Source organism: Pogoniulus pusillus, chromosome 24, assembly GCF_015220805.1.
Source record: "Pogoniulus pusillus isolate bPogPus1 chromosome 24, bPogPus1.pri, whole genome shotgun sequence".
In the NCBI taxonomy this organism is placed as follows: domain Eukaryota; kingdom Metazoa; phylum Chordata; class Aves; order Piciformes; family Lybiidae; genus Pogoniulus; species Pogoniulus pusillus.
The window spans coordinates 15038844-15066457 of NC_087287.1; the positions used below are offsets into that span (position 1 = coordinate 15038844).

General features: G+C 41.1%; 2 protein-coding genes across 8 annotated transcripts in view; one reads left to right on the forward strand and one right to left on the reverse strand.

Annotated features, from left to right (window-relative positions):
* Window positions 1–2081, forward strand: part of USP47 (ubiquitin specific peptidase 47) — a 47624-nt gene extending 45543 nt beyond the window's left edge. For all 7 annotated transcript variants that reach the window (XM_064163753.1, XM_064163751.1, XM_064163755.1 and 4 more), the window contains one exon: window positions 690–2081. In XM_064163753.1, the coding sequence (XP_064019823.1) occupies window positions 690–864 (175 nt within the window). In that variant the 3' untranslated portion in view covers window positions 865–2081. The remainder of the gene's footprint in view (window positions 1–689) is intronic.
* On the reverse strand, window positions 2071–27614 carry DKK3 (dickkopf WNT signaling pathway inhibitor 3). Its single transcript, XM_064163759.1, has 7 exons — window positions 27320–27614; window positions 25234–25371; window positions 24696–24779; window positions 10210–10302; window positions 7795–7939; window positions 6242–6398; window positions 2071–5221 (listed from the first exon to the last, which is right to left on the reverse strand). Exons 1-7 carry the CDS (start codon window positions 27506–27508, stop codon window positions 4984–4986), a joined length of 1044 nt encoding a protein of 347 aa, XP_064019829.1. The 5' UTR covers window positions 27509–27614; the 3' UTR covers window positions 2071–4983.

The window sequence follows — 27614 nt, forward strand, 5'->3', positions numbered from 1 at the left end:
TCCCAAATGCAAAACTACTGTGTGTGGTGGCTCCAGAAGTGTTGCCATAAGCTTTAGAGAGCAAGGATGTTAGTTTCTGTGTTTATTTGTTCAAGAAATTAGCATGGCTGCTTCAGGAAAAGAAGGATGTTGTGATAAAAATCCTCAATATGAAAAATATTCATCAGCTGGCAGCTGTAGCCCAGAGGCAGAATTTGAGGACTAAGACCTTGACTATTGTAATTTCTGCTGGATTCAATGCGTGGGCCACCCTCAGGAACATGTTGCTCTTGCAGTACTTTTTATAGTTACATGGGGATTTGGGGGAAACAGATGGTGATAATGTGCTGGCCTTGCAGAAAATTATTTAGGTGAAGAGCTGGTGGCTTCTAATTAGGGGCTAACATTCTGCTTCCAGCTGTGGCCCTGACCAAATAGCTATCACGCTGCTCTTCATGGTGGAGTTACAGGTAGGTGGAAGAGGGCAGACTTGTTTCTTGCTGCTTTCTGCTGTTAGTTAAAAAGGCACTGTCTGTTAAAAAAAGACGGTTTAGACAGAGTTTTACATTCTGGGGAAGAAAACAATCTGTAAGGAGTATTGTGCTTAGCTGTGGTTTTTTCCACTAAGTTGCTCCAAATGAAAAAAAATTACATAAAACCAGTTGTGGTGACTGTATTAATCTGAATTTTGGCATACATCTTGATTGTAGGGATAAAACTGAAGAATTAATGGAATTAACAGATGAGCAGAGAAATGAACTGATGAAAAAAGAAAGCAGCAGGCTCCAGAAAACTGGACACCGGGTAACCTACTCTCCTCGTAAAGAAAAAGCACTAAAAATTTATCTGGATGGAGCACCAAATAAAGATTTGACTCAAGACTGATTCTTACTATAGCATTTTCCCTGGGGAATTTTTTTGTTTCGAATAAAAAGGTTCACTACTACTGTGTAGTGCCGTTACGGCAGGACACTCATTAGGTGTAAAGCGCTGACACCAGCACTGGTTGGGCCGTTACCAATCAGAAGCGCAGTGCCCCGCTGGGTCACTGTTTGACTTGGAATCATGTTGTGCACTATAGTCAAATGTACTGTAAAGCTAAAAGGGATGTGCAAATAAAAGATTAGAACTAAAAAGTGGGCGGGGAGGGAAATGAGTGGAAATTTTTGAGGACAGTGTGCACATAGTAGCTAGTGAAACTAGCCTCAAACAGGATACTCATAGCTTAATAATAAAAGCTGTGCAAAGGCCATGAAAGAATCCTTTTTTCTGTTTGTTTCACTGATACACGCATTACCTCATCAGAGAGTCTGAAGTAATTGTTAACACGTGGGTTCTAGAAAAGCAGCAGTAAAGGGTGAGCATAAAATGGAAGTGCTGCAAGAGTGAGGTTTTACAATATTCTTCCATGAAACAGGTAGTCTGAGAGGTGTCTGCAGAAAGCTGCCAGCAGGGTTTGGTTCGTTTTGCAGAAGTCCCGTTGTAAGGTAAACTGGTTTTTAGTAGGTTACAGAAGCTCGATGTGTAAATACAATTTGCCCTATCCATTTAACAGAACTGCAGTTCAGCTATTTACCGTGGTATTTCTTTTCACATATCAACATTCATTGTGTACATTTGGAAGTAGAGTTGCCTATTTAAATTTGTATTCATTTTGTTTGATGATGCTGGGTACTTTAGGGTTGTATTTCTCCTTGTTAATGAACTTTTTGGTTTTTGTTCAGTTACTTTTTGTACATTTTGTCTTTGAGGCTCTTAGAAGTTTGTGTCTTCTCCACCCACTGAAAGTCATTTTATTTTTCCCAGAGTTGATTCTGTAGCTATATGTAGTCAAGTACTGGGGCAACCTCTAACACCTCAACTTACAAACTTGGTAGTTCAGGTTGTGGTGCAGAGACTGATGCAGTCAACATGATTTCATTGCAAAGCCTAGGAACAGCAGTTTTTAGCTTTGGTCCATAAAGATCAATAGAGAACAATTCTCTGCAGTTTTTGAAAAAAAAAAGACCTAATTTATAACAATCAAAAAGATTTTTGGTAAACTTTTTCATGCCAGATGCTGTTTACAACAATGAACACGCCAATAAAACATTTGTTCATTCTGTTGTGTTACTTTTATTGTTAAATGCTGTGGTTTTTTTATTTTAAAAATGACAGAACTGTTTCATGGCAATACAGACCTCCCCAAGGCAGTGTGAGGACTATAAAGCTGTGAGTATGTATGTGTGGATATACCCACACCCCTGTCTCTACACAGTATTACAGGAAGTGGTTTATAGCCTGTCTGTTGCTCTTCTGCTTATGTTCATACCAAATCTTCAAGTTTCCTTTTCCAGAATTTAATTCCTCAGCTGTGAAACTTTTAAGCACTAAACAGGACTGGCAGCTAAGTTCTGCCCCAGAGAGGAAGAAGGCTTTTCAATAACAGCATTCAGTTCTTCCTTGCATGCTGACCCACTGCAACCTAAAAATCCCATGGAATCTGGCAGCTTGAGAACCCAGGTACTGCACAGAGGAATCCTTCCTTCTTCCTCTTCTGCTTCACTTGAGCCACCTCTTTCCAACACAGAGGAGGTGGGAGCAGGAGCAAAGATGGAGTACCATCCAGTAGGTAGAGTATTTCAACAAATAACTATGTATGTATATAGTTGTCTGGAGGATCCTTACAGGCTTTGAAAGAGAAAACCTATCAAATGAGTAATGAATTTTCTTCAAACTCAGACATTTGCAGAGGCAGAACTGTAGAGAAGGAATAAAATGTAAGAAAATAATTCCCAAACTGACTTGCTTTATTTGGCTGTATTTGGGACACTTGTTTTTTGGAACACTTCTTTGAGGGAGGTTTCTTTTAAACCTGTGAGTCTTGGCAGAAATCTGGAGAGGTCTGAGTGGCATCTTTTTAATGATTTCCTGTCTAGAGATGCATTTTCTCTACAGAATTACACTGGAATACACGCTGTGGTGTTCTGGGAGATATTTTTTCAGCATCTGCTTTATATTCTGGTAATTTCAAACATATTTGAGTTTGATCATGGGCATTTTAAACAAGCAAAAAGCCTTGAATTTCTAATTTGCTTAGTTCAGCAGAAATCTTACTGAACTGCTGATTAATACTTATGTCTCAGGGATTGATTGAAGCATCAGTAAACTTGAAGAGAGAATAATGCTATCCTGAAGTAGGGGTAATTTATGAAGTTTTTGCTCAAGAATTTTTTTACAGAACAATTGCAGTTGCATTTAACTCTCCTTGCGTGGATGAGCTGTCTCTAAAGCACAGTAATTTTGTTAGGGATAGAAAGGTAGATTCAGGAACTCTCAGTATGTGTATGTGCTGGTTTGAGAATTGGTCATAGAAACAAAACCAAAAGATACTTCTGAAGAAAAGCCCTTCCTGTTCATGATGATAATTGTTGCTAGTAAGTCCAGTGCCCAAGGAATTTGTTGAGAAACTTTCATAGACTCTTAGTGGTAGAAAATTTGCAGGTTAGTAGCAGTGTCTTGTTAGCTGTTCTTGTTAAGTTACTCTAGTGCTCTATTGTTCCAAATTAGACATAATAGGGATTATTTGGGAAGAAGCTCTACAGTTACTTTGCAGGAACCTCTTGTAATCTCATACCATGTGCGGTACCAGATGGCACAATCTACACCCCTCCAAAAAAACTCGAACATTAGTAATAAAAGAGCCATTGTAGCAAACTGTTGAGACAGCTGGGAGCTGGGAAAAATCCACTAGATTGGATTTTTCTCTCAGCTTGCTATTGCCAACCTCTGAAGATGTAACAGTAACCACATTTGGTAGCATGCAGAGATTTATGCCTGTGAAGGATATTAAAAGCACAAACCATTTCTCAGAAGAATTTTCTTTGAACGTAATAGAATCAAGTTGGGGATGCACGAGTCTCTAAATGCAAGAAGCTCTTTAGGTTGTTACTGCTGAACTGAAGTGAGAGATTTATGTTGACTGCCCCTCTCAGAATGGATAGGTGATAATGGAGTAGTCAGCAGTCCCTTTAACTGCCATTACCCAGGCAGGTGTGTCCCTGCAGTGCAGAATGCTGCCATACTTGTGTGTTTAGCTCTAGCTCAGGCACAACCTTGTAACTGCAGCTGTACTATTGTACACTAAAAGTGTGAAGTATCAATACACACTGGAGAATCTGTATTCTCTGCATCCAGCTTAGTTACCTGTCTCTTCTGCAATTTTAAAGGGTTTTTTTTTTGCCATTGAGAGAGAGCCCTGAACAGTCAAGTCAAAAGTTCCCATTGCAAACCCAGTATGTTACATGGATGTAAGAATGTACATGATATTTGTTAATGGCATGGAAAAGATTGTAGATGGCATTTTTAGTATGCCCCTTATGGGAGGCAAATAACCACTGTATGTCAAAGTGTAACACTCAAGGGATCGCCTCGATAAGGCCATCCCGTTCTGAAGTTGCACTGCATGCTGTGGCAGTACAAATAGCATCCATTGTGCACAGCTGAAAAGAAGCTTGGGGTATATTCAACTAAAAGCATGCTTTAACTTTTCTACCCTGCCATAGCATGTGTGTGGGGGCACAGGACATCCAGAATTGGCTTCACTGATTATATTTTCTAAACAAAAAAACCTTAGTTGCTTAAAATCAATGACTAAACCAGCCCAAAGCAGACCATTCTTATCCTAGTTAAACTAAGAAGCTCAAAACTCACTCCTACAGTCACTAATAACTTAAGATTACTTATGCTTATGTGCATTCTTTAATGCGTACCAGTAAGTTTATTTCTAAAGTACAAGGGGAAAATACTAATCCAGAAGAAACACTGATATATTTCTCACTTGTGTTTGACAGGTTTGGTCCAAGGATTAAATTAATTCAATAATCAGAACATGCAGGTTTGCTGCACAGTAAAGGATGCGCATTGCAGACTGTTTATTGCACTTCTATCCAGCAGTATGTGTTTTGGGCTTTTATAAGCAAGACACAATTTCTAGAAATAACTCAATTGTCTGGTGGTTGGACTTTAAATTTCATCTCCCAAAACCAGCTCATGAGCTGGCTCAGGCTTCAAGCCTGCTTGGTGCTCCAGGCTCTCTAACTCTTTGCGCACTTCCTGGATGATGCTGCTTTCTTCATAATCGGAAAGAGTATCTCTGGGCATCAGGCTGAGAAATGGCATTTCTTCCATGATTAAGGGATCTTCTTTTTCACTATTCCCAGTGTCACTGGCAGACAGTTCACACACAGACGTAGTGCTGTGGCTGTTGGGAAAAGACATCTGGTCACACAGCAGAACTTTCCATGGTCCTTTTGCTAGTAAAACTTTTATTTATTCCCTTCTCACATGAAAGCATGTTCAGTGCACAATGCTGCCACATCTACCAGAGCTGACTTCATAATTTTTACATGCTTGACGGCTGAGGAGTGAAAGATGAGCTTTCCACATACAGGGCTAGAACAAACTAATACAAAAAAGGTTTTGTACTGGACACAAGATGGCAGTGGATCTCAGCTCAGTCTGGGCCGTCTAACTCCCAGAAATGGTAATGACCTAGTCCCTTCTGTTCAGGTCCTAGCAGCAAGTTAAGAAGCATATAATGTTTCAGTGTGAAAGGACTGCAGAAAATGTTGTCATCAAGCTGTAAAGCTGAGAAAACTGAGCACTATATATTTGATTCTAAACAGGAACATGTCATCAGCTGTATTTGCTGCTGTCTGTTTTGAAAAGTAGCTTCAGCTGCTTGCAGACAAGCATCCAAGGTGTGGTAGGAACTTTCAAAGGGAACAAGGATGATTTATATTTGCTGACAGATGGCACGGGAACAGAACTTGAGTAGAGTGCATTTGCTCTCTCTCTGCACTGCATGGGACAGAAAAGGCTACTGGTCCCTGTGACTGCAAGGTGACCATCACCTGTGCTGTGCCCTGCTTAAAGTCACATCCTCTTTCATTGGAAACAAAGGGTAAATGAACTAATGTTGTTCCTGAAGCTTTTGTGGACATTTCAAATTGTATGTTTTGATTTCTAGAAGTTCTAAGGCTTCCATTCATGGGCAGAATATTCCCATTATTCTGTAGGATTTAATCTGATCATTTCAGTATTTCTCACTCACTTGTAATACATTGATCCAATAGATCTTTAGTAAAAGAGGTTACTTGAGTCTTCAAATTCACCACACAAGTTCATGGAATGGCTTTATCTTACTGTCTGTGTGACAGCATGGCAGGGGGTATGCACTGTATTACTGATAACCCTACACAGCTGAAGGTTTGATCTTTACCTTTGAGCCTGGCAGGTCAAGCCACTTGCACAAGGACATCGTTCAAGTACTCCATCAGGTTCTAGTTCCCAGGTGATCAGGTTGAGAAGTCTGTTTGAAGGATCATGGCAGGGTTCACCTTCTTCAGGTAATGGAGTGCACACAGGAAACAGTAATTCTGCATGCCAGAGTAAATGAATGTTACAAGAAATCATTAACTAGGACTGAGGTAACCTAATCTTGTAAGTCTACAAAGATATAAAAAGACAGACTGGACCTATTTTTAAGACCCCTTATGCATTAGGGATACATAACTTAATGTTATTTCCACTAGGTGGGAGTAAGACATCTGATGTTCAGGCTTGCTCACAAAGCAGCTACTGCCTGTACAATAGTATTGCACTACTCCTTCCCTTGGAGCTTTGTAAGGCAGTTCTAAACCCCAGGAAACTAACACTACAGTGAATCCTTTGCAATGCACAACAATAATGGTTTAAAATATGAATAGAGGAGTAAATGTTTGTTTTAGAACTCTTTGTCATTTTTCCTGTTTCTCCTGTTTTTTTTGCAGAAGTTGTAAATACAGCTGAATTGTTCAGAGGCTAAATAATGAGGTTACAAGAACTATTCAGCCATTTAATTTCTTACAGGAATTCTACACTAGGCAAAGCTGTCTGATGACTTTTGGGGCTTGACCCCCTTGCTCCTGGACAGGGGTGAACTTCAACCTTCCTAAGAAATTATTTAGAAGGAGATGTCATCTGGTAAGTTAGTGTAAGTCTTGATTCAGCTCTTCCAGATGTTCCTGTCAAACGAACCTTCCTCATCTTCTCTTTACCCACCTCTTGCTTTCTGGGTGTTTTGTTTGTTGGGTTTTTTTTTGGGGGGGTGGGGTGGGGGTGTTTTGGTGAACTATGATCAAAGCAGTGAGGAACCAGGGGGTAGGAAACAGTAGAAGCTGGACTCTGACCAGGCAGCATTTACAATTGATTTCAGGCCTGATACCTTCTCCTCCCTTCTCTAAATCAATTTTCACACAACAGTGTGGACTGACAACATAATCTGGAACATCATTCCTCTGCGTCTAGTCAGTATTGCATAGCATGGTGCTTGGAAGGCTTATATAAAACTCAGAGCATGAAATGCATTTGTAATCTGATTCTGACGTCTGCTTGCTGATACGAAGGGAAAGCCACCTTCAGGATCTCACTGATTCGTTTTATACTTTTAAAAATCTCTTGGTTTTGCTCTATTTGGTGAAAATCTGACACAGAGCTCTGTGGCTTTTCAATGCCAGAGGCTGTCCTTTAGACACAGTAGATTTTCATGCTACTCATGCTGGTCTCATCTAGTAAGCAATAAGTTTTTCTTTCACCATTGTGCACATCTATTAGGCTGCTCCTCACTCCTAGTTCTACTAAAATTTTATGATGTTAACACAGTGCACTCCCCAGGTCAAGGGAGGAGGACCTGTTGATTCTGCAGAGATTTAACCAATTCACCTGGGCAAAAGAGCTAAATCTTAACACTCCTGTGCTATAAAATGCATAGGATAAAAAGCAAGACGTCTGTACCTTTCTGAAAAGCACAGCACATTCCAGGGTTGCAGTCGTGCTGGCTCTCACAAATGGTGCCGTTCTCTCCTTTTGAAGTGGACTTCCTGCACTCGCCCCAGACGCAAAGTTGGTCTCCACAGCATTCAACATCTCGTGAGCAGGGCTTGCACATGGAAAAAGCACAGAACTGTCACTCAAACACTAACTGCATGTCAACAGACAGCCAAACATAGAATCAGACCCTAGTGCTGAAGACAGCTGCACATGTGCACTTTAAATACATGCCTGTCATATTGCCGCTGTCTGGACAGACCTGCTTAGCTCCTCAGCTTCAAGCACACATAAACTGCTTGTCAGTAACAGCACTCCTATGCCTTCCAGTATCTGAAGGGGGCCTACAGGAGGGATGGGGAGGGACTATTTACAAAGTCTTGTAATGACAGCATGAGTAGTAATGGGTTTAAAATGGTAGATGGGAGATGTAAACTCAACGTTAGGAAGAAGCTTTTTACAGTGAGGGTGGTGAAACACTGAAACAGGCTGCACAGGGAGGTTGTGGATGCTCCTTCCTTGGAAGTGTTCAAAGCTAGGTTAGATGAAGCCTTGAGTGACCTGTTCTAGTGGGAGGTGTCCCTGCCTATGGTGGGGGGTTGGAACTGGATGATCTTCGAGGTCCCTTCCAACCTAAACCATTCTATGATTCTATTCTGTTTTATTCTATGCCATCACACTGGCAGTCTTACCAAACCTGAACTCTTATGTTGGCCCTTACATAAAACTTAACAGCAGGCAGACATCTTCCAGTGTAATATGGTTTTCAGGGCAGCCTTTAGCAATTAAGGGCGGGGGGGGGGAAATTAGAACATTATCAGTGGAAAACATTCCTGATTGTTTCCTACTGTTAAATTCATTCAGGAATTTACAGTTTGTTCACAAAGATTGCTTTCAAAGAGCAGAGCAAAAATATTCTCAGTAAAATCCAATTTCCAGTTGTAATCAGAACCAGACCTCATCTGTAACTAAGAATCTTTCAGGGAAAAAAACTCTTTGGGGAAGAATGTGCTCTTTGCAAATCAAAAATGCAAATCTCCAGCTGAAGGCAGCTTTGTATGACCACTGTCCCAGTTTTTCAACTATACACCTAATAAATCAACCTAACAAATGTGCTGTGTCACTTTGTTGGGATTTTAAGGTAGTCTGATAAACTACTCAGAAGACTGCTACTAGGTCAGTATTGTAACAGGTTTTTTCTGTCCCTGTAAAGTCCTCTCTGGGCACTCATGCAAAATCAGAATTTCTTTTCCAGTGGATCCCAAAGGAAGTGCTTAACACAGGGTCAGAAGTGGGACCATGCCAGCACTATTAAGACCTACTAATTAAAAGAAAAATGGTTTGTAATTGGGGTTCTAAGTCAGGGAACTGATCCTCCCATCTTCAGTCTGAGCTCACTTTGCAAGAGGAGTTTAGCTAGGACCAAATTTTTACTTTATCCTACAAATGCTCTGCTGAGGACTACAAAGAAGGGGGCCAGGGGGATGTTAGGTCATTATAATCCTGATTTTTTAATTATTCCACGTGAACATGAAAAATGCTCAGTTGGACATTTTGTAAAATAGAAGAATAAGCTTTCTTAATGACACTTAAGCATATATTCAGGACTTGTCTTTAAGCAAGCATTCCATCCACTGAAGTCAATGGAGCTCCTTGTAGTTATCAGGAGTATTTAAGTAATTTCAGGAACAGTTTGTGATAATAGTCCTATTGGTTACAAGACTTTCAGCAAGGTTTGCTTGCTTGTAGACTTTAATGTCTGCAAAAGCTTTGAGGAATGTATTTGTTTCACAAGAGGCCATAAGCAAAATGTAGGTGAAAATGGACAGTCAGATAAAAGGCCTTTTTTGACAGACTGCTCATAAACTAGTCTTCCACTACAGAAAAAAACTGAACTTCTTGGGTACCTGTCACCTACAGAAGGTAATCTAACCATGGATACTGGCAAGAACATCTTTTAGCTCAAAGGACAGGAATTTACTGCTTCCTGAGATCCACAGAATCAAATAATGAAAGAGCTTCACATAAGGGGAGGATCACCCACAGTAACAATGTTGCTACAGCACTGTCCAAGCTATCAGCAAAGGCAGGAACTTGGGCTTCAGGCCACAGCAGTTCTGAGTCAAGAGCTGAAAATGAACACCTTGTCAGCAGAGGGCAGGTTTCAAAGCATATGTGAACAGAAAGCTTGAAACTCAGGTGTGTTAACAGGCCGGAAAACCCAACAAGCCTTTGAGGCACTCTAAATGTATAGTTTTGAACCTCACACAGAAAACTCTGCATCTTCTTTTCTGTCAGTTTTAACTTGCAGACATTACCAACAATAATTTATACACTGAGTTTCTAAAGAGCGCAGAAAATTGTTTCTGGTTCAGGACTTACCATACGCTGGGTCTTACAGAGCTGGCATGTGTATTCAAAGGTGGAAAACTGGCAATATTTCCCTGTTTCACAGTCTTCATCAATAATGCACTCCTGAAGAAAAGGTTTAAAGTGTAACTAGCCCCTCTGTGACAGAAATCCATATCTCTCATGAAACAGCAGACAGTTGTGATTGATTGTATCGCTTATTTGTGAACAAAGTTTGCTTCCTTTCTTCATACAACCCTGGTTCTGTAACAGAACAGTGCTATCTCCCTGGCATGATAAATACTGTGGCCTCAGAGTGTTACATGGCTCCACTTCTTGGATAAGTATTAATATCAGCAACATTAAGAAAATAAGTGTTCTTGTTCTGCAGGTTAGGGTTTGTTTTTTCTGTTGTGGTGAGGTGTTTTTAGGGAGTGGAGGAGACCTGAAGATGTTTGTATTAAATCTGTTCTACTTGTATTAGAGTACAAGTGTGATTCATTACTACTTGTCTGTTTTACAGATGAGGGTCAAGACTAAAGGAGAAAGACTATGCTACAGCAGCTAGAGTGGCCAAGAATATCTTTGTTTTGTGGCAGACCATTCTGCAACAGCTTTCTTGATGCCAGGCCAGGTAGCTTTATACTGTCCTCCCTCCTCTTCCCCAGCAGCATTAGTGCTGATCACAGAAACTCTACAGCACAGTCAGCTTCCCTAAACCAGCAAGAACAGCCCTGAGGGAGAAGGAGAAAAGGAAATGTGTTTCCTTTTCTTTTTAACTTCTCCTTTGCTTCTCTTTGCAAGGGGCAGACAAATTTTTCTAAGGCAAATGTAAGCATCTTTGCAGTTCCTGAACATTTTTATTGGCAGCAGCTTCTACACTGTAAAATGCTTCTTTCCACAGGACTGGTAACAGTACATGTTTTGGGACTTTATGGTAACACCAACCTTACAGCCAGTACTGCTTGGAAGCAGTAGATGTCCTACACCATTCAATTTCCTTTTCCTGGTTGATGTCCTGCCTCTCGTGTCCCTATCACCACCACCTTAATCTCATAGCTGCAAACATCTAAGTACCTAGATATATAAATTTTCAATCTGTAATTTGAATATTGCAAAATATGCAGAAGCAGATTCTTAGCTGACAACATTCCTTTTGGCATCTCCCTGCTGTCCCTGGAGTTAATTTGCATTTACTAATATTCTAGCCTGTTGAAGAACATGATTTCCACACTGGATGCTTTTGAAATATGCTTAACAATGTTTCCTCTCCTCTTGTTTGCTGCACGAGTGTTCAGCAGACGCGTTTGAATGCTGTTAAGTTTGATAAGAACTGAAGAGCTGCACACATCCTAGAGTGAAAAAGAAAAGTCTTGTTAAGTTCCTCATGTCACCCAGCTAGAGTAGGCCTCAGGCTTGAGTACCTTTAGCTTTCCAAGCCTGGAATCATTTCACAGCCATAATAAAAATGTTCATGTGAAAGGGACACTGGAGTTTTCACCTGAATCACAAACTCAGCCAGTTCCTTCATCCAGAGGCTGCACAAGCACTCTACCTGGTAGAGATGGCTCAGCTTTTGTTCATGCTGCACAGTGGTGAACATATAAACTGGTCAGAAATCCTCCCCAGAATAACCAGCACAGGTGTGGCAGTGAGAAAGAAAGTCTTAATACAATGTAAAGCGTCTGTGTGTACCCCTCAAGTGTCTGGTTCACAAGGAAGGATGTTGTCTCTTCCCAGCTAATGGTTACCTCTGAAAAATCCAGTGCTTAACTCTCTACAATGTGTTTTCTGCAGGCTGCAAACAATGAAACCAACAAAAGAATAAGTCATAACATCATTCTGCACCAGCTAACTCCATCACTGGTTTGTACCATCCTAAGGTTGCTGCTATCTTTTTCTGCTAGCCAGAAAAAAAAATTCAAAAGGGGAACAAAACAACAACCCTCACAAGAAACCCCTCCAGTTTTTTGGGAGAACGTAGTTGACTGCTCCTTGGCAGACACTAATCTCATTTGCTGGAGCAGATCAACTGTCATCTGAGTAGCATTTATTGAAATTTTCCACTAGGGTTTTAAGGTCCCTTCCAACCCAAACTATTTTATGATTCCATGAATTTTCTATTCCTGCCTTTTTAGATCATTTCTCCACAAGCTACTGACTTCTTCCACTCCTTCAAGCTGGGGTTTGTGTTTCACACGGGCTGGAAATAAAACTCAGCAAGACGTTTAAATGAAGCTCTTAAATTGCTGTAATTACTGAAAGAGGAAAAGATTACAGTGAAACAGCTAAACTGTCTTCAAATCTTCTCTAGTTTACATCTTATGGAAGCTTCTTGCCCTTAGTGAGACAAGGCTGCTCTGCATGAAGAGCAGTGCCTCACCTAAGTTACTTACTTTGGCCATCTGAGGTATTTTCAAATAGCTGAGTTACCCAAAACATAGAACAGAAGCTTAACACAGTCTAGGGCTGATTCTTTTCATGTCAGTGACTTGATATTCTGGTTCTATGTTTAGAATTAAGAAATGCAGACATTAGTACTGTCTGGTTTAGGCAGTTACAAACTATCACAGTGTCTTTGCAGCTCCTTTACCCCAGAACAGTGTGTGTTCTGCATGTTTGCTGCACAATCAGATGAGTCAAAGTCCAAATGTTCTGTAGTATGTTTGAGGGTTTGTGGTTCCAAGTTAGCAGGTAGCCACTTCTCTTCAGCAGCCATGCTCTTTTCTGGACAATTTTCTGTCTGTGGCTTTGTCAGCTTCTTCTCATTAATCCCTCTGTATAAACCATACTCAGAAAAAAATTACACTATTTCATTTCTGTTCCATTCACTTTCAGGCAAACAGCCAGGTTTCAGTGTAGTCAGTTTTTCCAGTTGTCCTTTTCCACAGAAGAGAAATCTTGCCATAATTGTTTTTAAGTTCATGGAGTAACTCACTAGCTCCAAACCCACCTAACACTAAAGCTGCAATACTTGGTCACTGCCTTCTCTTAAGTCCCCTGCCAAAAAACTTTCTTTTCCCTCTTACTGAATTACATCCCACCAGTTCAGACTTCCAGTTTTATGAGGGTTTTCAGTTGGGGAAAAAAAAATCATTTCATGTTTTTTTTTCCTGACATAGAAAAATTTGATTTCATATCCTTTCTGTGAAATTTTGTGCCACACTCCAAACCAAATTCTTTCACCCAGGTGTATAATCCAGTCAGTTCAGAACTTAATAATGCTTATACATGCAGATGTGTAACTCTTTACCTTTTTTTTCCTTTATCAGGCTACAAACCTTTTCTAATGAGGCTGCCTTGAGACACAAGTGTTGTTGGACAAGGAACAAACCTAAACATCTTCATGAGCTGCAATGCATTCTGAACGACTCATTTTCTTCTGGAATTCTGCAACTAAGTTATTTCTCAGAATATTTCGTCTTTTCAAGAGCAACAGTGTGTAAACTGAGGAGAAGTGTGAGAAGTGTTGCCTTCCGACATGCAGCAGAGCATACAAGTTGAGCAGACAGCTTAGAGCTATGCTTGCAATGGTTGTACATCTCTGAACTCCATCATCACGTTATAGCAAGTGATGTAATGTAGCTGCATAGCAATATGCTGTTCGAGAAGGGCAAAGAATAATGCAGTGTGAAAGTAGGATTGTCTGTTTATTAATGAGTATACCAGGACCCATAAACAATAGAAGCCAGGATGGAGAAAATCATGCTAGGTACCTGTAAGTACACACTCAGCATTCTGTGGGCTCTTATTATAATATTGTACTCCACAGTGAATATGCTGCAACACCTGAAAGCAATTTGGGGGTTAGGATCTATTCCAAAATCAACAGGGGAAAAAAACCCAACAAAATGCTGAAACTAATGAAAAAGTTTCCCTGTATTTCAAGACCCTAGAACAACTGCTGCTGAAAGACACTTCCATTTTCTTGCTTCTGGCAGACTCTACCAAGCCATCATTTGCTCTCCTGAAGAATGCCTACTCTCTGCATTTGAGAACAAAAAAATTACCAAGTGACTGACTGAAGTGAGTGCCAGTGAAGTCCAGCAGTACAACCACTACAGGGAAATGTGCACAACATGGGGCAAGAGTGTACAGGTCAGAACTGGTGTAACAGGTCTTGACAAGAGTGCTTTCCTTCTGGCTGAATGTTTACAGAGACATGGAGAGGCACAGAAAGTAAAGAAGCTTTCTTTTGATGTGATGAAACAATCTTCACACTCTACCCAACAGCACAGAGCTGTGGTCAACTTTTGTTGCCCTAGAAGGTGCTATGGGCTTTTTTGGCAGACTCTACCTGACTGGTGGAGTGTAGCCAACTGTGCTGTAGACTACATTATCCTCTGCCTGTGTCACACACTAAGGATATAGAGAGGTAAAGAATTTCTTGATTCATTATGAAAGCAGAACCACAGGGCCTGAATTAATCAACTTTCACATAGAAACTCACATTCATTAGGAGTGTTTATCTGAGTTCTATACCTCACCATGGCAAGATTTCAAATGCTCTGCTTTGCTGGTGCTGTATTACGTACTGAAATCATGCTTGGTTTGCTTTACTCTTTTTTTTCTTTTCCTTAAACACCCTAACTGTAGGCTAGAAAATATTCTCATTCTGTCCTGATGCTGTCTGACTTTCAAAACTGAATAACTGATTTTTTAAATTAAAAATTGACATTTACTTATTCTCTCTCCCCACTCACACTCAGCCTGCCTTTCACATTCTTAAAAAAACTCTTTCAGAGATCATTTTAAACAATACCCTCTCTTTGCTATTCATATCCTGAACCAGTATTTCTCAGGGAATGAGCTTTCCTTTCCTGTTGGGCTCTTTACACTTCAGCTTAAAAATTAGCTTTAGCAAAGCCAGACACTGAACACTAAGGCAGGGTTTAGTGGCTATATGGAGAAGAAAATGGGTAAGGGACAGCTGTAGTGGAGAATTTCCATAGCAGTTACTTGCCAAAGTCACTGACTGCTCTGACATGAGAACACTAAGCAGGATTCAAATGAGAGAACCACTCCTTGTGTAATCCATATATCCCAGTTTGCTAGCTTATTCTGATCCAGTTGCACTTTGTCTTTGCACTGCCTGTATTGCACAGTAAACTAAAACTGCCATTCCAAAATATTTGTTCCTAACCCTCCGTGGCTTTCAAGTTGACAAGCTATAGTGTAGAGACAATAATTACCAATTTCAGAGGCAAGAACTGCTGCTGGCAAAACTTCCTTACCTCTCTGAAAATAGTGCAACAATTAGAGAATTATTTTTAATAACAACCTTGGAAATGCTTGGGGGCATCTCTTGCAGTCTGCTGAGTCAACTATGCTTCAACAGCTTCTCTGAACAAAAGCCCCTTTTCCTAAAAGCTCCTGATGTGCAGAAACTGCCCTTTCAAAAATGGTAGCTCACTTAGCTGCATCTGTGAGACATTGATAATTTCAGCCACAGCTGAAGTGCTGTAGTGAAACCACTTGTTCACACTGAAACTGACATTTCTTAGTAATTAGCACTTCGAAGAGTTAATACTTGCTTCTGTGAACCTTTCTAGGTTTTGTTTTTATTTCATGTAGGGCTGATCTCTGTTACTGCAGCAGATGGCAAAAACTGCTGAGTAGTAAGGAGAAAAAAAAAAGCATTAAAAGTATTTTATATCCTGCATGTCCTACATGTATTAGAAAAATGGCAGAATTACACAGAATATTGTTTGATGGAAACTACTACCACAGTTTGAATTGCAATAGCCTTCCAGTTCCTAATCTCTCAGTCGTCTAGATAGGGCACATCATGCATTTGTCTTTAATGAGATAGGAATTAATTTGCCTTGAAATACCTCAAAACCTCTATAAAACTTTCCAGCAGAGCAAACCTCTTATTGCTATTCTTCTAAGTGCACAACACTCATAAAAACAACTACTGTTAAGAAAATATGTACTAACAAGAGCAGACATGTAACTTGCTAAATATGGTATTAGTCACATCCCAGAGCTATGTCAAAAAGTCAGCTATTTGTGTGGCTATTCAACAGGAATGTGACTTCTGAGCTCAAAAATAACAAAGAAGAAAATACAAGTGATTCACTTCAGTTTAATCTTGAGCTACTCCATAGAACCAATCTCATCCATTTCCTTTTCTCCTGTCAAGAAAACAGAACCATTTTAATTGGAAAACTTCATCTCCGGCTCTCCACATGCTGCAAGATGAATGAATGCAAAATGTGTCTCCACAGCATAACTAAACGTGGCCCAAAGGCACCTGAGCTTGGCTTCAGGTACAAAAACAACATCTCTATGTTAGCCTTAACATGCTGTCAGAAAGCCTAGGGAATTGAGGCAGTTGTAGACACACAGTAAACTGCCCACCACCGATGCTAGCATAAGAAGTCCACCACCCCTTTCTACAGCATCTGCTTATGTTCACCATAAATGCAGCAATCCTGTCACTGATTAGGTTCCCACACAGTTAATGGTCCAGGTCAGAAAGGAAAGGAAATAAAATGTCATATTATCTACAGCTTCAAGACACTGAGAAAGTACACACAAAAGCAAAACCAAGTTACATAATCTTGATAAATGCCTTAGGATAATGAGAAAAATGATGCCTAGATGCTCTATCAGATGATGTTCTATTCACGCATGCTCAAAATCCCTGTATGTCATGTAATAATTTCATGACAGGTCACTCTGCAGAAGGAGTCACTTCCCTCCCCTCCACCTCCTTTTTTGCAGGAAGCAAAGTAATAATCTGTTCCTGGCAAGACTACAGCTTCTGGTCATGCTCCTGAGTAGGAAACAGTGCAAGTACTTACTTCAATCTATGTTGCAATGGATCAGAGGAGACACACTAGGAGAACTGTGAAAATTTGGGAAAGAACCCCCACAAATGATAATCTGGAAGGTTAGTCTGGAAACTTAAAAGTTACTCAACTAAGAAATGAACAAAGATCTGTATATGCATATATATATATCTATCTCCATATATACATGAGGCTACATACTGCAGTGGCTGTAATAGCAGAAGTCTCTCCTTGTCCCACACATTTGCAGGCAGGACAGACTATAATACAAATTTCTGCTCTCTCCTGTTTCTCGGGTGTACCACAAGTAGAACAGGGTGGTAGAAATTCTGTCAGCAAAATCTTCCCTTCGGCTTTGTGGAAAGTTGGTGTTATCCTCTATGCTCAGTCCTCAATTTTACTGCAGGCATCTCTTGTTCCTAGGAAGTTACAGAGCTACAAAGGTTCCATGATTCACTACCAAAGTATGTAAATTTTGAAAATTTATAAAAGCAAAGCTATTCAGAGAAGTTGTACACAGCAAGGATGTGAAACAGCTGTGCAAAAAGGAAAACAGTGCACAAGAAGATTTTTGTAGTTAATAGCTGCTTGCTAATCTTAATCATCAAACTAACAGTAATACACTCAGAGTAAGACATCAACCTGTGCCCAGTCCTGCAAAGAACTTGTTTCAAACCCTTAATCTTATGTGCTTTATTCTTATTTCATACCTTTCTTTGGTAGTTTACAGTTTCCATTCCACCCTGTGTAGCTTTTTACCAATTATGCTGTACTATGATATACTACTAATTGGAAGGGAGAAGTGGAGTTGTTAGGTTTAAAGCTAGCGTTCTACAGTGCTTCTTTTCTCACATTTGCCAAGTCTTGCCTGCTTTTAAAAATGCTGCTGGTGTTGTTAAAAAGATGAAACATTCATGCTTTGCATCCAGTACTGCGGTCTGTATTTCCTAAAGCTTCTGCTGCATGTTGTTACCCTACCAGCTGAAGTTTACTGCTTAACTAAATAACATGGTTTCAGCTACAATCTCAAGTAAGTATCTGCCAGAGCAAATGGATTAAGCCATGTCATCAAAAAAATGTCTCTTCTGCCTTAAAGCTTTTCCTGTCCTGACTGATTTTGCTACATGGGTCTGACTGGAGTAGACATTACTGATGCACTCTCACCACTGTTTAAAGACAGTCCATACTGTGCTGTCTTAAGAGCTGTCAGGAGATCACAGAATTGTCACCAACCCACACACAAGATTCATTCTGCTGACTGTATCTTTTACCTTACAGAGATGATTAAAAAAAACTCCAAATGCTTAATTTCTCTTAGGATAAATAGGTGAGGTAGAAAGTAAAAGCATTCACGATGATTTTTCTCTCCCTACAACTTAGATATGCAAAGGACATCTGGACAGCCCTGGTTGCCTAAATTCAGCATGTTATGTGTGAGAAGACTGGACTAAACACAGGGAAAAGGTAAACAACTGCTCTGTGATTTACACTACTCTTTTCCAGAGCTTCTTTGCAGAGGGGTTGTACTAGCCAATGTGTAAACAAAAAAGCAGCAGGTTACTGAATGTCATCCATACCTCCCCACACGTGAAAATCTTTAGAATTTGTTTCCACAACTAATGAGAATACTGAAAGCTTTAGAAGTGGTGCATGGCTCTTAGATGGACATTAATGAAGCAATGGGTGGGCACTGAGTATGAGAGAAAGTCTGGTTTGTAGCCTTCTGGAGTTAAACTGCTTCACTCTTGTGTTTTACTAACTCAGTCACCTAGAACACTGAATCAACTCTAGACACTGTGACTCTATTACAGATCTAGCTTGTTTTTGGTAAGGAGAGATCTTTCTCCCTTTAATGTCTAGCTACACAAAGGCTAACTGTCCAGACAGATAAACATGGTGAGACAATACTTCAGTCAAATTGATTTTGCATAAAAATAATACCTTTTTTTTTTCAGTTTAACTGGAATAAAAATCCAACATAGCACATGAGGATCTGGCAAACTTTACATTAATTCTAACCACAGGCACAGACCTGACTTACTAATGAATAATGTTACTTCAGAGTATCAATTAGTACTAGACAGTTTTGTTTGCCTAACTCGACAGAAAAAAAGTTTACACCAAGCTAGACCAATAGGAAATATGAATGGAAATATGATTTTTTTGTGTGTTACTAGCAAAGTAAATTTACTAAAGTTTTCCAAATTACTTCACACTCCACATGACACAAATGAAAGCAGGTTGTGGCACCTTCAGTTAGGTGTAAGCCCTTTACTGTTGCATCAGTTCTTTGTCTGTAAATCCAAGCTAGTGTTTAGGACTAAAAAAATATGATAATAATCTGTGTTCTCCGACCTCTGGTTGATGTGTTTCTAGCCAAAACACCTGCCTAGTTTACCCCACATCTCAGCAAAAGGCACCTTGCTTCTCTTCACTATGATTAGATGTAGCAGCTGTTTACACCTGCTTGTTTGTTCAGGGTCACCAAGCATGATAGCTGAGTCCATGGCAACTGCAGTCTCACTTTTCTCTACCTCATGGCCATTGCAGCACCACGGTATTACAAAACCACCCTATGTTTGTACACACTCTCCACTGCTGATTCTCTGTGTGGATCCACAACTTTCTGCACAGCATTCTCCCTGAGAAAACAAGCCAACTCAGAGTGGACTAAGTTGAGGAAATAAAGATGTAGACACTGAGCTGTATGAGACACACCTCAGCTAGCAATTAGAGCACTCCCATTTGCCTTGGAGAAGCTTCTTCGTGAGGGATCAGAGATGACACATGTTTTTCAAACTCCTTAAGTCAGGTCTTTCTGTTTGTTGAGGCTATAGTCCAGGGAACATCAAATGACCAGTAAAAATTTTTGATCTTAAAGAAATAAGAGCATCCTATCATCCATGAGCTAAGTGAAATGCCTTAGTAGCTTCTGCATCACTAAGAAGCATTTGTTGCATATGGAGTTAGTTATGAATAAACAGGGGTGTGTACACACTCCATGCCATCACACCTTTCACATAAGAAGGATATTTCCCTTGCTCAACAACATTCATAGTCTAAATACGAGTAAGAGCAATTCTAAATACTAATTGCAAAGTTTTTCCATTCCTATTTCCTAGGCTGAATCCTATTTCCTTTGTACCCTTCTTCACACTGTTTTCTACTCTAACACTAAACTCAAGCCACTTGTCCTCCTAAGCTATTTATACCTTCCCCTCGACTTCATATGCTACATTGCTAGGACTGAAACTGAAAACAAAAGGGGGAAAAAAAAGGAATTTGGTAAAATGTTCAGAATGTCTGAACCCTGCCTGGCTGAAGAGCCCTGCCTCCCTAAAATGAGCCACTGGTTGGATTTGCGTGGTTCAAAGGGGCTTGTAGTGATAGCATGAGAGAGAATGGACTGAAGGTTGAGGAGGGTAGACTTAAACTGGAAAGAAATTCTTTACAATGAGGGTAGTGAGAGATTGGCATACATTGCCCAAAGAGGTTGTGGATGCCCCCACCATGGAGGTGTTGAAGGCCAGGCTGGATGAAGCCTTGAGCCACCTGGTCTAGTAGGAGATGTCCCTGATTATGGCAGAGGGGTTAGAACTAGATGATCTTTAAGGTTCCTTCCAACCCAAAGCATTCTATGAATCTATGAATTGGTGTGACTTGACTGTCACTTCCAGAACCTGACAAGTCAGCAAAATCACTTCTATAGTGATATATTCTTCCCTGCAAAGAGCCTGAGGCATTTAAACAGCAGCCTCTAACCACGGAAATAAAGGCCTGGCATCATGCGGCCTCTCTCCCCAGTCTGTACTGCAGACTAACCGGATGCTGTATTTGCAGAAGGTGGTGCCTAATACCTGTGTGCATACAGGCACACAACTGCTTCTGCAAAGAAAGAGCAAGCACCTTGCACGGAGTCACACTGAAGCCACCTACTCACCACAAACCTCTACCATCACAGTCAGGCAAAAGAAAGGAATGTTTTTAATAGTGCCAAAGCCAAACCAGAAATTCATGACACTCATCCAGTTCCCTGGTATGCCCTCCCTAAATGCTAACTTCTTTAAAAATCTCTTTTAAGAAGGAGAATTGAACAGTTTGATATACTTCCATTAAAATCTGAGGGGAAAACAATGCCCCTGCTTGCTAAAAAGAAGCTGTTACTATTTTTATTTATCCAATTAATACAGAAAAATACAAATCTTAGGTTTTGCATTAGCAGAGAGAACTTACGGAAAATACCACTCTGAATGCAACCAGGAAGAAAATGCAACTAATCTTTGTGCAGCAAATCCTGCCAGTACCAATTTTGTTTCCTTTCATTTGCACTGCTTTCCTTTTATTTTTCACTGGTTAGACTCATGCATCAGTATTTAAATAAGACTAGTCAACAAGCCAGAAAACATTTTGATTTTTACATGGTGATAAAGAGTGCTGTTACTTTATCTGTGTTCTATACTTGAGCTTACTACTGGAAGCACTCTTAACTTGCAAGCTAACTGATATTCCCCAGAGAAGTAAATTCTAGAATATTTGAGCCTTAAACCCAGTAGCAAGTGGATATAAAACCCTACACAGACGTGAAGCCACTTCCAGCTGCCTCTTGCCTTTATTTGGCCTGCTTAAAGAAACAAAAATGTTGGATCAAAGCCTGACATCTATGCTGGTGACTGTCAGCCCTCACTGACATCTGAGAAAGCAATGGGAGTTAGTCTGGGAATGTAAATGGCGCCTCCAAATAATGCAGCACCTCTGAAGAACCTGGATTGCATTGCCAGAAATGGCAACCAGCCCAATTCTTCTTCTGGAAACTTAAAACACTAATAGTCTCCTGGCCATCAAAATACTTTCAAGTGAGCCATTCAGCAATAAAGAACACAGTCTAAAATGAACACTTCTGTGATGCAAAGCCAAGAAAAAATACTGAAAGGGAAAAGCATGTGTGTGAGGAAGATTATGCCTTATGTTTCTGTAGTAGCACATATGCACTGTAAGCATGTGCATACTCTTGTGTGTATTTTGATGTACTATATATATATATGTGTGTGTGTGTATTTGTACCTGCGTGCAGGAGGACATAGCAGTGGCACAGCACTGTGATGCAAAAACCAGACACAACCCATTTTCCATGAAGCTGCTTCTCCAGGGCTGAAGTTCATTCCAACCAGTACATGGATTTATTATTACAACACAGACCTATTGCAAGACACATCTTTGCCTTTTTGTGGGACTTTAATGCCATATCTCAAAGCCCAGAAACATCACTGGAAAAACTTCCACCTGAATTCAGTGGCTTTCAAATGGGCTCAGAGAATAAATGTGAACTGAGGGCTGTAAGGTTTCAGCTACTACCAGTTACTGCAGTAATAAATTATATAGAGTTTACATTTCAGAGCAGGTGTTTAACTGAGGTGTCTGATGAATTCTTCTATTTACCACCCAAATTTGCACCTAAAGTGCAGGAGCTGTGGGAATCTTTAACTTTTATAAGCTAAGCCTATAAACTAAATCTATGAAACCAGTTTAGTTTTCAGCATTAAGTTTCCCAACAGGCATAAATGTTGAGCTTGTGCGATAGCATGAGCGTATTTGTTTTACTTGGCAGACTGAAAATCAAAACAGAAGTGCTGTTCTAAAGAGGCACCAGTATGAAGGCCACAACAGTAGCATTAGAACAGAGGTCCTGTTCTAAGTGACCAGCTCCCTACAACCTCAGCTACCAAATCCTCCATCCCCAGAACAAGATGTCAGTATCACTTGTCTCAACTGACTGTCAAAAGATAAAGCTAAAATCTCTTGTTGCACTGTACTGTACATCAGGATGAATCACTGATGGGTATTAGGAATGTATGTTAGAGAACAGCACATACCAGCTGTATTTAGAGATCCACCGAGATAATCTCTAAACAGATTTCAAAAGGCTTCTATTTTTAACTGCCTGGAGAATACAAAACCTATACATGGATTACTTTGTTGCTAACATTTATAATAAACAGCAGAGAAGCAGGAATACCCTTCCACCATCCAGTGCTCTGGAGCCTGAAAAGTGACTGGGACATCCCACATGGTCACATAACACCAAGTATGAAAATATATCTATCTACAACTAACCTAAGGGGCTGGTGCAAAGTTCTCCACCACTCATTTTCCCAATACTTTTGTCTTAAGTTTACAGATGTAAGCAACACTGCTTTTCAATTTGGACAAAATGTTAATTCCATTTGATAGACCTCTTCTTGGCAGCATGTAACTCAAATTTACCAGTTCTCAATCTCACACTGTTACCCCAACAACAGTTCTTCTGCTATGTAGTACTCTAAGTAATTCATATTCTTCTTTAATGTTAAAAGTTTTCAAGTCTTCTGTTAGGCAACTCTTAGTCAAAATAATCTATGCATGTTTGCCCACTCTCCTTAGATAACAACCAAATAGCCTGTTAGCTGCTTTTCACATGTAGCTTTTTCTCTATCTTGGCAACCTCTGAATAAGGTGTTTGTACCATGGGCATACTGAAAGTAGAAAGTGAAAGAGGGGAAATAAACATTAACAAATGCAGTTTTGTTTCAGCAGCTGCTGTAGTAAAGATATTGATGAATAAAGTGTCCCAGGATTTAAACAATTAGGAGTTAATGTGCTTGGTTCTGATTATTCTTGCTTTGTAACTGAATAAAGACTGCCACCATGAAGCTGACAAGAATTGTACAAATACAAGTGAGGCAACCTTCCTGTAAGGAAAATACAGATAATGTTGCTTGATAAATGAAGCTTATGAGGAACTTTGCTCACTGGAGAAACCTTACTTAGAAATATTTTGTACAGATGTGAAGAACAATTAGACATCACAAGCAAGCCAAATACATTATGAAACAACACCCATGTTGTGTCCCAGTGCTAAAAAGGTTGAAAAGTTTGCCTTTGCATACTAGGTTGGAAGATGATGACCATATTTGCTTGTAAGAAAACATCTGGATTGCTTATCATCCAGCTACCAGAGGAAACACTGGCAAGTCCTGTCTCAATAAGTGCATGAAGAAAGTCTATTTCGGTAGGAGAAAACCTAAGAGTTGTTCTAAGCAAGGGTTTGTGCCAAAATTCTCACAGACTGCTGATGTTTAGCACAGGTATATATGTTTGCAAGATTCAGGTAAAGAATATTCTTGATCTTTTACAATGTTTTGAGAACCCTTAACCAAGTGGATTTCTAGAGAGGGGATTTATTGTCCCACCTCTCTCCTCCACAAAGTGATATTTCACAACCAGTTGTCCATCGCTAGGTTAGGTTGAAAAGCAAATAGTGCCACAAACTGTTCCAGACTCCTCACACAATTTGGGGGTTTATTTTCTAGCATTAAAAGTCTATGAAGCAATTTTCCAAGGAAACCCAAGAGTACTGAGAAGACCTACAGGAAACACCTCACACTCACTGGAAAGGGCTGTGCAACTATCTTTACTATTCAAGTGCAACATTCACACTTGACAAACTGAATATACAGATGAAGCACATCAGTTAACCACAACACTAAAACTCTCCTTCAAATTCATAATACAATATTATCAAGTTAATTAAAAAGCAAAACTAATTTTGAATGCTGATCTCTAATGGTTTCATTTTGTATGTTAAAGCATTCAGAAATTTCAATTGGTGAACTGTATCACCTTCTTCTGAAGGACAAACCCAAAGGATTTGTTTCGTTTTCAGAAGGAAAAAATGTGTCCACTTACATGATTTCTTTTGTTTTCTCCATCTTTTATAGATGTAATAACTGTCTCAGAAAAAACTGTTGATCCAGTTTTGTTATCTGTAACCTGATATGATAAAAGAAGAACAAAACATCAATCTACATTTTTAATTAGTCCTCGGTTAACTCTCACTCCTACATTCTGCAGTAATTAACCTACCCCCACTCCTTTTTTTCCCATTTTGCTGTCTCTTACCAAATCCTAATTTAGGGAAACAAAGTAGATGACAAGGCTACCTTCTTATCTATTTAAAATGTCACTATAATGGAGCTAATTGAGCAGGAGATGCTCATTCTTTCATGACCTGCGTAATAGCTGTGTATGAGTTCTATTTTCATCAGGCACTTTCTTCAAAATAATTATTATTTCACATTAATCTTCTATGATATATGCCCCTACAAAGTGATTAGGCAAGCAAATAGGACACAATAAAACCCCAAACTCTAAACATGCAAATTTGGTTTGTTTTTGAAGAAAAGGTTAAGTAAGAACCAGCAGCTTGCTATATGCTTTCTCATACCTTATCAATTTCTTGATGAGTCTGAACAGTTTTGTTACCAATTCTGGTTTCCATGTTGGACTCATTATGGTAGTTGGGAGGCAAGTTTTCAAAATTTACTTCTGAGAGTTTTTTTGCCCCTTCTTCTTCAGCTTCCATCTGTCAAATTTAAATAAACAAACTGAAAATTAGCACCAATTACACAAAAGAGAAAAAGCAACACTTCTTGTGCAGCCCTCAGCAGCACCCTGTTTCATTATGTGGTGCCTGTTAGCACAGATCCTCCTGTACGGCAATGCTTACTCAGCTGTTTCAGACCACAGCAGATCCTTTAATGGACTGGAAAAGCAGTGAAAAGCTAAACCGTTGAGCTCTGGAGTGTTTAAGTCCCTGTGAGGAAAAAGTGTGCAAAGACTAGTGACAATGTGGTATCTGCACAGGTTGATGCCAGTTAAGAGCGCAGCCTTCACCTTCTCTCAAAAAACACCAAGCACTTCAGACAGACTTCACCCCACGACAGAGAAAATATTCTGGCAGGACAGAGCTGCATAGCCAGTGCCTCTTGAAGCAGGCCCATCAGAGCGCATACATCCAGGTTTTCATTCTCTGTTTCAGTTCCTACTGTCTTTGTTTGCCAGATGAAGACTCAAGAGAGAAAAGGTGAACTCCTGGAAATGCAAAACAGAGTAAGCCCAGCAAAAAGGGCATGAGTCCTGGAAACCACATAATCTTGGAGTAAATTGTGTCCCTTTGTTATGTGCAACTGCTGTAACGGAGCAAGGAGGCCCCAGGTTCAGCCAAGCTGAACAACAGAATTTTTCCCAAGACAAAATTTCTCTTTCTGGTGTGTCTGTTTATTTTAAGCAACAGCTGCAAACCTTTTCAAGTGTAAAGCATTCATCTGCTATGATGCAGCTTGGGCAGTCCAGATTTTGGGCTGTATGCAGACCATTCCTCAATCTAGACCTTGCTCTTAGAAAAGGCAGAAATCTCCACTACATCCTCATTTACACGTCAGCATATTTCCAGCATTGTAAAGAATGCCTTAAAAAGATGCTTTGTCTCAATGTGTTTGCAGTTTAATTTAAATGGATGACAAAAGCAGGCTTCAGCAACTGCCCAGCTGTCAGTAAGAGTTTAGAAATCCTCTACAGTAAACAAAGGTGTTTCCCCAATGGGCTGTCAGTAAAAGATTAATTTATTTTTAATGAGAGAACTTGGAAGGAAGATTGTTAACATGAAGGCAACAGCGCAGAAGGGCAATGCAGGAACAAGGTCTTTTGAGAGCGGCAGGAGACGATGGCTCGGCGTCTAGACAGTTCCTGGCTTTGAAACAGGTCCTGTGTGATTCTGGGCATGCAATCTGAGATCATGATAAGGAATTACATCAAAAGTAAGCGGATTATGCACACACGTTTTCAGGACTGTCTTACACCTGTGAATTCTTGTTTGGAATAACCTGTCCTTCCTGCTGCACGAAGACAATGCAACAGCGCTGCACTCCTCCCCTCGCCACGTACCGTTATTTGCTCACTTCAGGATCCAGAGGACAGTTCGCTCGCGTTTCTGCCTGCCCTGCTGCTAGGGCGGCTTCCAGGGCGGCTTTCCAGGGCGGCTTTCCCGCGCAGCCTCCACCGCACACACACAGGGGCACCCCGCGCGCAGGGACGCCGGCGGCCCCAGGACCCGGGTGGCGGAGCCCGCGCAAGCAGCAGGGCGGGAAAGCCTCCCGTGAGCAGAAGCATCGCCGGGGGCGGCGGAGGGACCTTCCCTGCCCTGACTCCCGCCAGCTGCCTTCCCACCTGAGGGCGGCCGCGCCGGCGACTCAGAGCGGCGGACCTCGACCTGAAGGGTCTTTCCGCTCTCCGCTCTGGGGTAGCGGCTCCTCGCTGAGGGGCGCGGACAGGGCCAGTCGCCGGCGCTCCCTGCCGCACGCCTCAGTGGAGGCGGAGAGGCGGCCTCTGACAGGATCGACTAAGGCTGCTGAGAGCCGGCGCTGCCCGCAGGTGCGCTGCTGTCCGGCCCGGGGCGGGAGCGAGGGAGGGAGGAAAGAAGGACCTCTCCATCCCGTAGGGTTCCCCCGGGCGAACCCCCGCCGTCCCCTCACCTCTTGCACCGCATTGCGCAGCTTGTGCTGCGTGTCCTCCATAAGCGCCTCCACCTCCCGCAGCATCTCGCCCAGGCTGGCCGCCCGCCGCCGGCCGCCGCTTCCCGCCGCTGAGCAGCCAAGAGCCCACAGCAGGGCCGCCAGCAGCAGCCATCGCCGACCCGGACCTGCTACCGCTTCCCGCCGCATCCTGGTGGTGCCGCTCCCGCCGCTGCCCCTCAGCGGTGCGGGCTGGCAGCCTGGAGGTGGAGCAGGAGGGCGGGAGCGGGCGGCTCCGCAGCGCCGGCCCGGCCTC